Genomic DNA, 15,517 nt, shown 5'->3' with positions numbered 1-15,517 from the left:
GTTCATGCTATATGGCTTAAATAAGTTTGGGTAGTTAGTTTAATATGTTTATTATGCACCTCATACCCATACTGTGGGTGGTAGTCAAAAGATTACAGAGGTACATAATAGGTCCAGGGACTGGACTCCAAAGTTTTGATAGCTGAACAAGGTACAAAGGTAATGAAATCACAAGTTACAAAGGTAACTTTGGCAGAGAAGAATCACAGTTACTATATATGATATTGTAATGATGTGGACCTGTACCTAAGTAAAATTACCTGCTAATGTGAGATTCACACTCAGATTCTCTATTTAAAAGTAACTGCATATACAAAGTACAATAATCAGAAATCTCATACAACTAATAACAAACAAACCAATGGAAATACGTCACTTTGACTTTTATTGGGGAGGGGGGAGGTTATCCTAGGTGGCTAAAGCTCCCGCTTCACACACGGAGGGTCCGGGTTCGATTCCCGGCGGGTGGAAACATTTCGACACGTTTCCTTACACCTGTTGTCCTGTTCACCTAGCAGCAAATAGGTACCTGGGTGTTAGTCGACTGGTGTGGGTCGCATCCTGGGGGACAAGATTAAGGACCCCAATGGAAATAAGTTAGACAGTCCTCGATGACGCACTGACTTTCTTGGGTTATCCTGGGTGGCTAACCTTCCGGGGTTAAAAATCCGAACGAAATCTTATCTTATCTTATCTTAACGGAAATACGTCACTTTGACTTTTATTGGGGAGGGAGAGGTTATCCTAGGTAATTTACACTATGTATAATAACTGCACTTATGTGTGCCTGTGCCTAAATAATATATCTATCTACTTAGTCACTGTTAGGGATCATTGTAACCATCTTGTCTGATTTTTGGGATTATCTTTAGTAATCTACACATATGCTGCTATGTATGATAATTTATGTAACTATTTATGTATACCTGAATAACTAATCTCTTCCACCACTTATCTCCAGTAGTTTTTTATCCTATCTAACAGCAAATTTAACTATTTTTCGTGGCAAAACTTGACACACTAGTCTGTCACAGTTTACCACACTATCATAGTATGATAGTAAGATACAATAACCTGACGCGATAAACAATTTTCCTTTCTATATACTAACCGAAATATTTGGTGAATCTTTTCGCTAATCTTCGACCATCAGTCTCATGCAAAAACAAAAAAATAATAGTCATAATACCATGAGGCCTGGTCTCAGTCCGGGCCGCGGGGGCGTTGACCCCCCCGAAAACCTCTCCAGGTAAACTGCAGGTAAACTCCAGGTACCGTGGCTGGGACGAAATCACAAATAACCCCTCACTTAGTAACTTTGTTTAGACATATATGCACATAAATACATAGTGTAAATTACCTAGGATAACCCAAGCATTGTCAGACAAAGTGTCTTATGTCCACTGGGTTGCCTTTTATTTTCGTTGTACACCAGTGCTGATAAAATAACAATGGTTATAAATGACCATAATTTTTAAAGGGGTGGACCGGTAAGCCAGCGGAAGGCCTCGGTCAGATGACCAAAAGCTCCAAAGGCGGGTCATCATCTGACTAAGACCCGCGTCAGGAAACATTTGTCCTGTTTCCTGACGAACCTTACCTAACCTAACCAGTGCTGATATTTGTGTAAAAGACTGGTAAAGTAAAAGGACACAAGTGCAACTAATGTGATATTTTATTGTGGCAACGTTTCGCTCTCCAGGAGCTTTATCAAACCAATACAAACAATACATGGACACAGAGGGTATATATAGGCTCAGAGTAAGGTGTAATACACTCTAAGCCTATATATACCCTCTGTGTCCATGTACTGTTTGTAACGACTTGACAAAGCTCCTGGAGAGCGAAACGTTGCCGCAATAAAATGTCACAGTAGTTACACTTGTGTCAGTTTACTGTACATATTGACGGTAATTCTACCAACATTATTACAATAGACTGGTAAAGCCTGAAGCGCAGGTGAAACATTTCTCAAGATTCCTAATGGTCATGTCTTCTCGTCATGTTCATATTAATGTAGGTTTACCAGGGCTGGTAAACCACCACGTGGTTTACTAGTCAGGAGCTGACGAAGGAGTGTCTGGAGTTTACCTGGACAGAGTTCCGGGGGCCAACGCCCCCGCGGCCCGGTCTGTGACCAGGCCTCCTGGTGGATCAGAGCCTGATCAACCAGGCTGTTACTGCTGACTGCACGCAAACCAACGTACGAGCCACAGCCCGGCTGGTCAGGAACCGACTTTAGGTGCTTGTCCAGTGCCAGCTTGAAGACTGCCAGGGGTCTGTTGGTAATCCCCCTTATGTATGCTGGGAGGCAGTTGAACAGTCTCAGGCCCCTGACACTTATTGTATGGTCTCTTAACGTGCTAGTGACACCCCTGCTTTTCATTGGGGGGATGTTGCATCGTCTGCCAAGTCTTTTGCTTTCGTAGGGAGTGATTTTCGTGTGCAAGTTCGGTACTAGTCGCTCTAGGATTTTCCAGGTGTATATAATCGTGTATCTCTCCCGCCTGCGTTCCAGGGAATACAGGTTTAGGAACCTTAAGCGCTCCCAGTAATTGAGGTGTTTTATCTCCGTTATGCGCGCCGTGAAGGTTCTCTGTACATTTTCTAGGTCAGCAATTTCACCTGCCTTGAAAGGTGCTGTTAGTGTGCAGCAATATTCCAGCCTAGATAGAACAAGTGACCTGAAGAGTGTCATCATGGGCTTGGCCTCCCTAGTTTTGAAGGTTCTCATTATCCATCCTGTCATTTTTCTAGCAGATGCGATTGATACAATGTTATGGTCCTTGAAGGTGAGATCCTCCGACATGATCACTCCCAGGTCTTTGACGTTGGTGTTTCGCTCTATTTTGTGGCCAGAATTTGTTTTGTACTCTGATGAAGATTTAATTTCCTCGTGTTTACCATATCTGAGTAATTGAAATTTCTCATCGTTGAACTTCATATTGTTTTCTGCAGCCCACTGAAAGATTTGGTTGATGTCCGCCTGGAGCCTTGCAGTGTCTGCAATGGAAGACACTGTCATGCAGATTCGGGTGTCATCTGCAAAGGAAGACACGGTGCTGTGGCTGACATCCTTGTCTATGTCGGATATGAGGATGAGGAACAAGATGGGAGCGAGTACTGTGCCTTGTGGAACAGCTTTTCACCGTAGCTGCCTCGGACTTTACTCTGTTGACGACTACTCTCTGTGTCCTGTTAGTGAGGAAATTATAGATCCATCGACCGACTTTTCCTTTTATTCCTTTAGCAGGCATTTTGTGCGCTATTATGCCATGGTCACACTTGTCGAAGGCTTTTGCAAAGTCTGTATATATTACATCTGCATTCTTTTTGTCTTCTAGTGCATCTAGGACCTTGTCGTAGTGATCCAATAGTTGAGACAGACAGGAGCGACCTGTTCTAAACCCACATTGCCCTGTGTTGTGTAACTGATGGGTTTCTTGATGGGTGGTGATCTTGCTTCTTAGGACCCTTTCAAAGATTTTTATGATATGGGATGTTAGTGCTATCGGTCTGTAGTTCTTTGCTGTTGCTTTACTGCCCCTTTTGTGGAGTGGGGCTATGTCTGTTGTTTTTAGTAACTGTGGGACGACCCCCGTGTCCATGCTCCCTCTCCATAGGATGGAAAAGGCTCGTGATAGGGGCTTTTTGCAGTTCTTGATGAACACGGAGTTCCATGAGTCTGGTCCTGGGGCAGAGTGCATGGGCATGTCATTTATCGCCTGTTCGAAGTCATTTGGCGTCAGGATAACATCGGATAGGCTTGTGTTAACCAAATTCTGTGGCTCTCTCATAAAAAATTCATTTTGATCTTCGACTCTCAGTCTGGTTAGGGGCTTGCTAAAAACTGAGTCATATTGGGACTTGAGTAGCTCACTCATTTCCTTGCTGTCATCTGTGTAGGACCCATCTTGTTTAAGTAGGGGCCCAATACTGGACGTTGTTCTCGACTTTGATTTGGCATAGGAGAAGAAATACTTTGGGTTTCTTTCGATTTCATTTATGGCTTTTAGTTCTTCCCGCGATTCCTGACTCCTGTAAGATTCCTTTAGCTTAAGTTCGATGCTTGCTATTTCTCTGACCAGTGTCTCCCTACGCATTTCAGATATATTGACCTCTTTTAGCTTCCTGACGCGTGCCTTAGTCGTATGATGACCCACAGCTGGAGCTTTTAGTGATCCCATGGCCTGGCTGACAAAGCTCTCGCTTCACACACGAAGGGCCCGGGTTCGATTCCCAGCGGGGTAGAAACATTTCGACGCTTTTCCATACACCTACTGTCCTGTTCACCTAGTAGCAATTAGGTACCTGGGTGTTAGTCGACCGATGTGGGTCGCATCCTGGGGGACAAAATTGAGGACCCCAATGGAAACAGTCCTCGATGACTCACTGCCTTTCTTGGGTTATCCAGGGTGGCTAACCCTGAAGGGATTAAAAATCCGAAAGAAATCTAAAAAACATGGTTATAATTGTAACCATTAACTTTATATATATATTAATCGGAGTGTGGAGTGTGCAGTACCGTTTACAGCCCTATGGCGGAAGCAGCCCTATGACAAAGGCACAGTGATCCGTCCTCGTGTCAGGTTGAGTACTCCTTACAGCCCTATGGCGGGGGCAGCCCTATGACAAGGACACAGTGACTATCAACTTCATGTAAGCCATTCCTGGTACTCAGGCCGCACCCCGAGTGCCAGAACGACTCAGAAGATTCTCTGGAGGTGTGTTGAACATCTGACGTCTGACAGAAGTCTGTGGTATGTGGTGACACGAATAAGATCGATCGGCAGTGCACTCAGGTCACACACTGAGGTCCAGGGATCGATCCCCCGGTAAGGTTAGAAAACATTAGGACCTGCTTTCCGTTTACACAGGAGCTGCCAGAAGTCACCGGTTTCTCCAACACGCAAGTTATACTTTCTGTATCAATCTAAACACATATTACTTTATTAAATAATATTCCAGTAGTGCTTTCACGAGCTAGTCCAAAATCACCGACCGGATTCGTAAAATAAGTGATTCACTGACCGGATTCGTCCAGGAAATAAGTGAACCACGATCGGATTCAAAATCTGAAAGAGTTCCTAGGCGCCCTTAATACCCAAATGGATTCGTTGAAAAAATAAGGTATTCTATGACCGGATTAATAAGCTGAGGGGTTTTACACGCCCTTATCAAACACCCAAACAGTAACTACTAGAGCAGTAAGATTATCCAAGCACATACACGTACAAATACAAAAAGATACAATACAATTAGATCTACACTTTAAGGAGGATATTAGTAGAATATACAGTAAACCAATAAAATCACATCATGAAATCCTGTGTAGTCTACAACCAACCAAACAAACGGGCTACTGCATGGATTTCGTGTAACTTCTGTGGGAAATGGGCCCACACACATTGTGCAGATATTAAGGAATCATCTACAATAGAAATTAAATCAGGATAGTGTTTTTGGGTATGCCCAAATGAGATCGAACTGTGGAATAAATCACCTGGAGTTTACCTGGAGAGAGTTCCGGGGATCAAGGCACCCGCAGCCCGGTCTGTGACCAGGCCTCATGGTGGATCAGGGCCTGATCAACCAGGCTGTTACTGCTGGCTGCACGCAATCCAACGTACGAGCCTCAGGTACCGACTTTGAGTGCTTGTCCAATGCCTGCTTGAAGACAGCCAGGGGTCTATTGGTAATTCCCCTTATGTATGCTGAGAGGCAATTGAACAGTCTTGGGCCCCTGCCTCTTATTGTTTTGTCTCTCAACGTGCTAGTGACACCGCTGCTTTTCATTGGGGGGGGGGGATGCTGTATCGTCTGCCGAGTCTTTTGCTTTTATAGGGAGTGATTTTCGTGTGCAAGTTCGGTACTAGTCCCTCTAGGATTTTCCAGGTGTATATAATCATGTATCTCTCCTGCCTGCATTCCAGGGAGTACAGGTTCAGGAACTTCAAGCGCTCCCAGTAATTGAGGTGTTTTATCTCAGTTATCAGTAATGCATGCCGTGAAGGTTCTCTGTGCATTTTCTAGGTCAGTAATTTCACCTGTCTTGAAAAGTGCTGTTAGTGTGCAGCAACATTCCAGCCGACCTGAAGAGTGTCATCATGGGCTTGGCATCCTTAGTTTTGAAGGCACTCATTATCCATCCTGTCATTTTTCTAGCAGATGCGATTGATACAAAGTTATGGCTCTTGAAGGTGAGATCCTCCTACATGATCACTCCCAAGTCTTTGACGTTAGTTTTTCGCTCTATTGTGTGGCTGGAATTTGCTTTATACTCTGATGAAGTTGTAATTTCCTCACGTTTACCATATCGGAGTAATTGAAAATTCTCATCGTTGAACTTCATATTGTTTTCTGCAGCCATTTGAAAGATTTGGTTGATGTCTGCCTGGAGCCTTGCAGTGTCTGCAATGGAAGACACTGTCATGCAAATTCGGGTGTCATCTGCAAAGGAAGATACGGTGCTGTGGCTTACATCCCTGTCTATGTCAGATATGAAGATGAGGAACAAGATGGGAGCGAGTACTGTGCTTTGCGGAAGAGCTTTTCACCGTAGCCACCTCAGACTTGACTCGTTGTGTTCTATTTGTCAAGAAATTATAGATCCATCTACCAACTTTTCCTGTTATTCCTTCAGCACGCATTTTGTGCACTTTTACGCCATGGTCATACTTGTCAAAGGCTTTTGCAAAGTCTGTGTATACTACATCTGCATTTTTTTTTGTCTTCTAGTGTATGTAGGACCTTGGTATTAAAAGATGATAACATCAAATCAGCCTTCATAGACAACCTGACAGCATTCTATAACAGATGGGGAAACAAAAAGTCTGGGCCAGTTGGTGCTATCGCCCCTAGTACAAATACTGTCCTGGTAGACAGTAACTGTAATAATGGAGAACTGAATGTTAGTGGCCTGGAGGGAGACAGGAGCTCTAGTGACACCAAAGATGCTGCCCCGGGTGACACTAGAGATTCCGCCCCGGGTGACACCAACTCTAGCGATGCCGCTGCTGATTAATACGTTACTATTGCTCTGTTGAGTGCATTTTAAATAAGAGAATCGACAGGGAAGCTCTGCACCTGTGCTGACGAGCAAGAGGAGATGCCATTGTTTTTTTAATGTAATAGGAACGTTAATGTAAGGTGCATAATTTTCGTTGCTCTAGGGGTTATATTGGGTTTAAACCTCTGAAATAGGAGCCGAAATTGTTGGATGTGCAGTCCTGCATAATTTGAGCAGCAGATGGACAAGACAGCTCCAGGAACCTCAGATAAGCTATCTAAATTATATTTGTAATTCTGGCCAGTATTATCATCATAAATTTAGGTAGAGAGTGGGTTTCTGTACATGACACTATAATCTCCAGACTAATTGGTGAATGTTATGATTATAAATTCTCCTTCTGTTATGTAAATGTGTATATGTAATCATTAATTTTAATATACAGTCCACAAATTTTTATTAAATTTTACCAGAATTCCTGGTGATGTATATTTCATTTGTAATTAATATAGGTCTAGAGCAACATGTGGAGAGAGAGATTATGGTAGGTATCGAAGGGGAACATTTTTTGTGACCTAGGTGTCCTAAAAATTCCTACTTGTCTCTGTAACTTTGATAAATAATAATTATCTTTGTTACCATTTACTGGTATGTATCTAATGAGATTCATCCAGATAAATTTAATTTTCCACAGGTTCTAAGAAGCAAGATCGCCAAACATCTAGATACCCATCAGTTACACAACTCAGGGCAACGTGGGTTTAGAGGTCTGTCCCAACTACTGGACCACTATGACAAGGTCCTGGATGCTCTAGATGACAAACAAAATGCAGATGTAGTATACACAGACTTTGCAAAAGCCTTTGACAAATGTGACCATGGTGTAATAGCACACAAAATGCGTGATAAAAGAATAACAGGAATAGTATGTAGATGGATCTATAATTTCCTCACAAACAGAACACAAAGAGTAGTAGTCAACAGAGTAAATAAAGTCTGAGGCAGCTACGGTGAAAAGCTCTGTTCCACAAGGCACAGTACTCGCCCTTGTCTTGTTCCTCATCCTCATAACTGACATAGACAGGGATATAAACCACAGCGCAGTGCCTTCCTTTGTAGATGACACTTGAAATTGCATGCCACTGTCCTCAGTGAAGACGCTGCAAGACTCCAGGCGGACATCAACCAAATCTTTAAATGGGCTGCAGAAAACAATGAAGTTCAATGATGAGAAATTCCAATTACTCCGATATGAAAAACATGAGGAAATTAAAACTACATCGGATTATAAAACAAATTCCAACCACACAATAGAGCGAAAAAGTAATGGAAAAGACCTGGGAGTGATCATGTCAGAGGATCTCACCTTCAAAGACCATAACATTGTATCAATCACATCTGCTAGAAATATGACAGAATGGATAATGAAAACCTTCAAAACTAGGAATGCCAAGCCCATGATGACACTCTTCATGTCGCTTATTCTATCTAGGCTGGAATATTGCTGCATACTAACAGCACCTTTCAAGGCAGGTGAAATTGCTGACCTGGAAAATGTAGAGAACCTTCATGACACACATAACTGCGATTAAACATCTAAATTACTGGGAACGCTTGAAGTTCCTCAACCTGTACTACCTAGAACGCAGGCGGGAGAGATACATGATTATATACACCTGGAAAATCCTAGAGGGACTAGTACCGAACTTGCACACGAAAATCACTCACTACGAAAGCAAAAGACTTGGCAGACGATGCAACATCCCCCCAATGAAAAGCAGGGGTGTCACTAGCACGTTAAGAGACCATACAACAAGTGTCAGGGGCCCGAGGCTGTTCAACTGCCTCCCAGCACACATAAGGGGGATTACCAACAGACCCCTGGCAATCTTCAAGCTGGCACTGGACAAGCACCTAAAGTCGGTTCCTGACCAGCCGGGCTGTGGCTCGTACGTTGGTTTGCGTGCAGCCAGCAGTAACAGCCTGGTTGATCAGGCTCTGATCCACCAGGAGGCCTGGTCACAGACCGGGCCGCGGGGGCGTTGACCCCCGGAACTCTCTCCAGGTAAACTCCAGGTAATGAAAGCCAAAGACTCGGCAGACGATGCAACATCCCTGCAATGAAAAGCAGGGGCGCCACTATTATTATTATAATCAAAAAGAAGCGCTAAGCCACAAGGGCTATACAGCGCTGCAGGGGCGCCACGAGCATGATAAGGGACAACACAGTAAGCGTCAGGGGCCCAAGACTGTTCAGCTGCCTTCCAGCATACATAGGGGGATTACCAATAGGCCTCTGACTGTCTTCCAGAAGGCGCTGGACAGGCTCTAAACCCACGTTGCCCCGAGTTGTGTAACTGATGGGTATCTAGATGTTTGGCGATCTTACTTCTTAGAACCTGTGGAAAATTAAATTTATCTGACTAGATGGGCTGTGGTTTGTACGTCGGGTTGTGTGCGGCCAACAGCAACAGCCTGGCTGATCAGGCCCTTATCCACCATGAGGCCTGGTCACAGACTGGGCCGCGGAGGCGTTGAGCCCCGAAACCCTCTCCAGGTTAACTCCAGTAAAATGGGTACCTGGGTGTTAGTTGACTGGTGTGGGTCGCATCCTGGGATAAAATTGACCTAATTTATCCGAAATGCTTTTGTAAGTTTATTCTGATACAGGTATACATAAACAGTTACATAAATTATCATACACAGCAGCATATGTGAAGATTATCTAGGATAACCACAAAAAGTTAATATTGTGATATAAGATGATTTTTTATCAGAGTCCTAAATTTATAAGCTGTCTGGGGATCCTTGACTTGTTCCGGTAGCGAGTTCCAGATCTTCGGGCCTTTTATGTGCATAGCGTTCTTGCATAGTGAGATGTTGAAAAGTGCCTTATGCCTTGTATTGTGACTGCATTCTGTTCTAACTGTCGAGGAGTAGTTTTAGGGGAGGGTTTACAGTGGAGTTTAAAGTTCTGTATATGTAGTAGGCACAATAATAAGAGTGTATGTCTTGTATATTTAGCAAGTTCAATCTTTTGAAAAGTGGTGGGGTGGTTGGCAGTGGTTGAGCCCCAGGCACAAATACCATAGGTGAGGTTAGGATATATTAGAGAGTGGTACAGGGTAAGGAGAGTCGTTTGTGGTACATACTAGTGTATCCTGGAAAGGATTCCAACTGATTTGGAAATTTTCTTGGCTATGTGATGGGTATGGGACTGAAATTTAAGATTATAGTCAAGGAGAAGACCTAGAATTTGCCTTCCGTGTGTCTTGATATATTATTATTATTATTATTATCATCAAAAAGAAGCGCTAAGCCACAAGGGCTATACAGCGCTGCATGTGTCTTGATATAGGGGAACCGTTTAACAGTATGTTGAGTTGAATATTTGAGACTCTGTTGGCTAACAGCATGAAGTATGTTTTGCCTATGTTGAGAGTGAGTTTGTTGGTCATCATCCAAGCATATATCTTTAGCAGTTCATTATTTGCAGTGTTTCCAAGTACAGTTGGGTCTGAATGGGGGTAGACATATGTAGGGTCATCTGCGAATAGAACTGGTAAGGAGTTGGGATGCATTGGGGAGATCATTGATGTAGATGAGAAAGAGGAGTGGGCCTAGGACACTACCTTGGGGTACTCCTACATCTACAGGTTGGATATTATTATTATTATTATTATTATTATTATTATTATTATAATTATAATAAAAAAGAAGCGCTAAGCCACAAGGGCTATACAGTACAGGTTGGATAGCGGTGCTGACTCCATTTGCATGTACATACTGGTGTCTGTCGTTAAGATAGGATTTTAGGTAGTCAAGAGAATGTCCTCTTATGACATAATGATTCAGTCTGAGGTGCAAGAGACTGTGGTCAAGTGTGTCAAACGCTTTTCTTAGGTCGATAAAGAGCCCCAGGGGATATTCATTTTTATCGAGAGCTGTGTATATTAGGTCAAGCATTTGTATAACATCATCATTCGTGCCTTTTTTTTTTTTTTTGGTCTAAATCCAAACTGGCATGGGTTAAGTATGTTGTTGGATGTAAGGTAGGAGTAAAGTCGCTTGTGTATTATTTTTTCAAATATCTTGGAGAGTAAGGATTGTAATTGTTCAAATCAGTTGGATCTCCACTTTTGTGGATCGGGGTGACCCTTGTTGTCTTGAGCATGGATGGGAAGGTTGGGGATGCTCTAGATTAGTTAAACATTGTTGCAATAATGGGCGACAGTTCTGGTGCAGATTTTTTATATATGAATGGCGGCAAGTTATCTAGATCATCTGATTTGTTTTTTTAATGATTTAATGATGAGTGAGACTTCAGTGGGATTAGTTGGAGCTAGGAATAGTGTGTTTGGGTAGTTGCCAGTGAGGTACTCGCTCGGATGGGTATTGAGCTAGGAAAAAACCATACCACGGGCGGGGATAGAACCGGCGATCAGAGTTTCTGATCGCGGGTTCTATCCCTTGCAATCGTGTCATTACGAATTCGTGAGTCATTGAGCTAGGAATTTGGCTCGCTAGCTTTGATCCTACGGTACAGAAAAAAGACATTAAATTTGTCGGCCGTGTCTGTAGGTTACATGCGAGGTTCATCTGGTTTAATCATGTCTATCTCTCTATTTCCAGTCGGTTTCCTTGAACTCAAAATTTTGGAGAGTGTTTGCCAGATACTTTTCATGTCATCTTTCATTTCACTAAATCTATTTTCATAATACATTTGCTTTGATTTACGTATTAGTTTTGGGCGTATTGATGTGTATCTTTTAGTAAATTTTTTAGTAATTAAGCCTAATCTGAACTGTTTTTCAATTTGGTGTTTTTTATTAATAGATTTGAGGATACTTCTAGTTAGCCATGGGCTGTTTAGCCTCTTTTCTGTGATCTGTTTTGTTTTGACTGGGCAATGTTTGTTGTAGAGGTTTAGGGTTTTATGCAAAAAAAAAAAAAAAAAAAAAATTGGTGTCTTTATCTATATTACTACTGTCATTTAGCTGTCTCTGCCAATCACTGGCACCTATTGCTAGTTTTAGGTTGTTTATCGATGTCTCATTATGCAGGCGAAATGAGATCTTTCTTGTTTCTTGAGGCAGTTTATATAAGTTGGTTATGAGAAAGGTAGGGTAGTGGTCTGTGGTGTTATCTGTGATTATACCTGCTTGTAGTGGGGATATTATGTTGGTCCAGATATGGTCGAATAACGAGGCACTTGTGTCAGAGACTCTTGTTGGCTTTATTATTATTATAATCAAAAAGAAGCGCTAAGCCACAAGGGCTATACAGCGCTGCTGTTGGCTTTGTTATAGAGGGTAGCAATAAGCTGTTCATAGCATTTGTGAAATCAGCTACTGGAGGGTCGGTTGCTTGGATAAGGTTGATGTTGAAATCTCCTGCTAGTATCAGATGGTGTTTATTCAATTCTGTCTCAATTATCATGTTTCTAAGGTTATTGATAAAAGTGTAAGTGTTTGAGTATGGTAGTCTGTAGACTGCACCAACTGTTATAGGTTTCTTAAGTGTTCTTGATGTGAATTTAGCTATCATATATTCACCGTTTTCATCCCGTACATTAATTGATTTCACACATTCTAGTTCATCAGAGTAATAGATGGCAATGCCTCCTCCTGATTTGTCGGGCCTACAGTTATGCATGGCTGTGTAACCAGGTATGGTAAATATGTCTCAGATCTTGTCTGAGACAGGTTTCAGTAAGTATAATGAAAGTTATAGTAGTATTTAGAGATTTAAGTAATGCAATGAGGTCATCATAGTGTTTACTCAGTGATCTTACATTGTAGTTGAAGACTGTAATGTTCTTGCTGACACTGAGAAGGGTATTAGTCTGACTAGCGGTGTAGTAATGGCAATTACTGTTTGGATTATGTGTGCTGTTCAATAAGAGGTTGATATCAGGATGATGACTGAGTCAGGCTTTAGCGCCATTAGGATTGCAAACAATTCAGTCTGCAGTGTAGACACCCAGTTGTTAATTCTTATGCCTAGTTCAAAAAATTTATCATAGTTTTTAACGATATATCACTGGTAACATAACTTGTGTCTGTAGCCATGTGATGTACCGTACTAACACTGCCATCTATCGGCCGCGGGGAGAAATATTCGATGTAAACAAGCCCGAAATATCGACCGAGGGATACAGACCTACTTGTCCGGTGCCTCGTAGGTTTATCGCCTTTTAATGAGTTTACGGTTATTCTGCTGCCCAACAAGCACCTCCAGATGCTAATATCCCCTGCCGGTTAGTAGCTCTGTTGTAACCTCTGTACAAATATGAGATAATTGCAAGTAACAGGTATGTGAAGAAGGTTCTGGGGGTTCTCTTCAAACCATCCAAAACCTAATTGCTACAGTGTATATGAGAAGAGTTACAGTATTAACGACAGAATTTTTCGAGCGCCTCTTTCGGCCTTGGTAGTGTACGGACATATTACTATGCTCTGACCATGAGTGAGTCATTCATTACCTCCGTGGGATGCTTGTCCTCGTCTCTGGTGAGGGTAGTCAGCTGGGGCGCCACTCAACTCACTCTTCTGCTCTCTGGATGTTCTGTGTCTTGGCAGAAACTGGTAATCATCTCAGGTAGGATGTGGGCATCTTGCTTTGCCAGGGTTTATGTGAATGGTTGACCTAATATTATTAGGAAATAAGCCACTTGTACCATGGTACGGGTGGGGTTAGAACCCATGGCAAGTGAGTCATAAAACTCCAGGCCAGTGTGTAGGTCACTGGGCCAGCTGATTGCAATAAGATTCATCCATTAAAATGGTATAAAATACCGACAGGTTGTTAGGTAAGACACATATGCAACAGTTAGGTATCTTTATTATGAAACGTTTCGCCTACACAGTAGGCTTCTTCAGTCAAGTACAGAAAAGTTGATAGAAGCAGAAGATACTTGAAGACGATGTAATCAGTCCATCACCCTTAAAGTTTTGAGGTGGTCAGTCCCTCAGTCTGATGGAACAATGCTCTTCTCCAGACTGAGGGACTGACCACCTCAAAACTTTAAGGGTGATGGACTGATTACATCGTCTTCAAGTATCTTCTGCTTCTATCAACTTTTCTGTACTTGACTGAAGAAGCCTACTGTGTAGGCGAAACGTTTCATAATAAAGATACCTAACTGTTGCATATGTGTCTTACCTAACAAGATTCATCCAACTAGGTACATTTTTACTACATACAATGGTTTGTTTGCAATTGTGTTATTGTGATTTTGAGAATCAATTCACTTCGATTTTTTGGGGTTATCCTAGATAATTTACACTATGCAAAATAACTAGTTAAAAATATTGAAATTCCAAACGCTTTTGTAATTTTTCACATTATCGAGGAATAGTGATATTGTGATATCACCTGTATACCGTTATATTATTGCATAATTTACACTACGTATGATAATTGCACTTATGTGTACCTGTACCTAAATAAACGTATACTTAGGAATGATTGTTCTCTGTTTTATTCCAGGACGAAACACTTATTTTCTCTCCTCTGCCCAGCTTTAAGTGATGTATCTTCCCCAGACTCCCGACACAGGGCTCAATGATGTCAGCTCTTGTGGCACATTTCATCTCCATGACTGATATACTTCCTGTTTTCTGCAGTGACTATTGTAATATTGCCAGTGTTAATATGTTCTTTGGTTATGTGGGGGTAGCCAGGCAGTTAAAACATGTATCAGATATGGTGTGAGCAAGGTGAAAGTAGAAGATTGAGACACTTATGCAGCATATGGGAATCTTTATTCAGGAAACGTTTCGCCACACAGTGGCTTCATCAGTCCAATACAAAGAGGAAGGCGTAAGGAGAGGAGGAGAATGAGGTAATCAGTCCCTCAACCTGGACTGAACACATCGACTCCAGGTTGAGGGACTGATTACCTCATTCTCCTCCTCTCCTTACGCCTTCCTCTTTGTATTGGACTGATGAAGCCACTGTGTGGCGAAACGTTTCCTGAATAAAGATTCCCATATGCTGCATAAGTGTCTCAATCTTCAACTTGTCGGTTTTTCAAACCATTCATCACAAGGTGAAAGTATTTCATTATTTTTATGACACCTCCCACATTAAGTGTGTGTAGCTTTAATAATTCTGAGGTAACAGTAGAAGACTGATCCTTATCGGATTTTGGTACTTACACAATTATCCATTAGTTTGAATTTTACAAGAAATTGGTTTTACAGTTGAGATACTCTTATTATTTTGTGCAAATGTTAGGTTATGTTTTAAAAAAAAACAAACCTGATACAACTTATGCCATTGCCATATATGTCTTTGTTTACATTTGGCTAGACATGCTTCTGAAGGTTCAGCAGCCCCATCAGACCCTCAGAGTATTCGATAAGGCCGATTCCTAATTCTTCTTTCTTTCAATAAACCAGCCATATCCCACCAGGGCACTGTGGCCCAAAAAGAAAAACGAAAGTTTCTCTTTTTAAATTTAGTAATTTATACTAGCCTCTTGCCCTCAGCATTTTAGTTGCC

The 15,517-nt window shown here is 42.0% G+C and overlaps 2 protein-coding genes across 7 annotated transcripts in view; one reads left to right on the top strand and one right to left on the bottom strand.

Moving 5' to 3' along the window:
- LOC128694359 (transmembrane protein 62) overlaps window positions 1–15,517 on the bottom strand; it is a 374,754-nt gene that overhangs the window by 310,993 nt on the left and 48,244 nt on the right. The gene's annotated exons all lie outside the window — the stretch shown is intronic.
- Window positions 12,883–15,517, top strand: part of LOC138853904 (oocyte zinc finger protein XlCOF6-like) — a 113,898-nt gene continuing 111,263 nt past the window's right edge. For 2 of the 6 annotated variants that reach the window (XM_070093501.1, XM_070093504.1), the window contains exon 1: window positions 12,886–13,268. Coding sequence is in view for 1 of the 6 variants with exons in the window: in XM_070093506.1 (XP_069949607.1) it covers window positions 13,250–13,268 (19 nt within the window). In the remaining 5 variants the exon portion in view is untranslated. The other 4 variants (XM_070093502.1, XM_070093503.1, XM_070093506.1 and 1 more) reach the window with 4 other exon arrangements.

This window comes from Cherax quadricarinatus, chromosome 43 (assembly GCF_038502225.1).
Source record: "Cherax quadricarinatus isolate ZL_2023a chromosome 43, ASM3850222v1, whole genome shotgun sequence".
NCBI lineage: Eukaryota > Metazoa > Arthropoda > Malacostraca > Decapoda > Parastacidae > Cherax > Cherax quadricarinatus.
The sequence above is the reverse complement of the archived record's forward strand: the minus strand, read 5'-3'. Positions and strand labels throughout refer to the sequence as shown.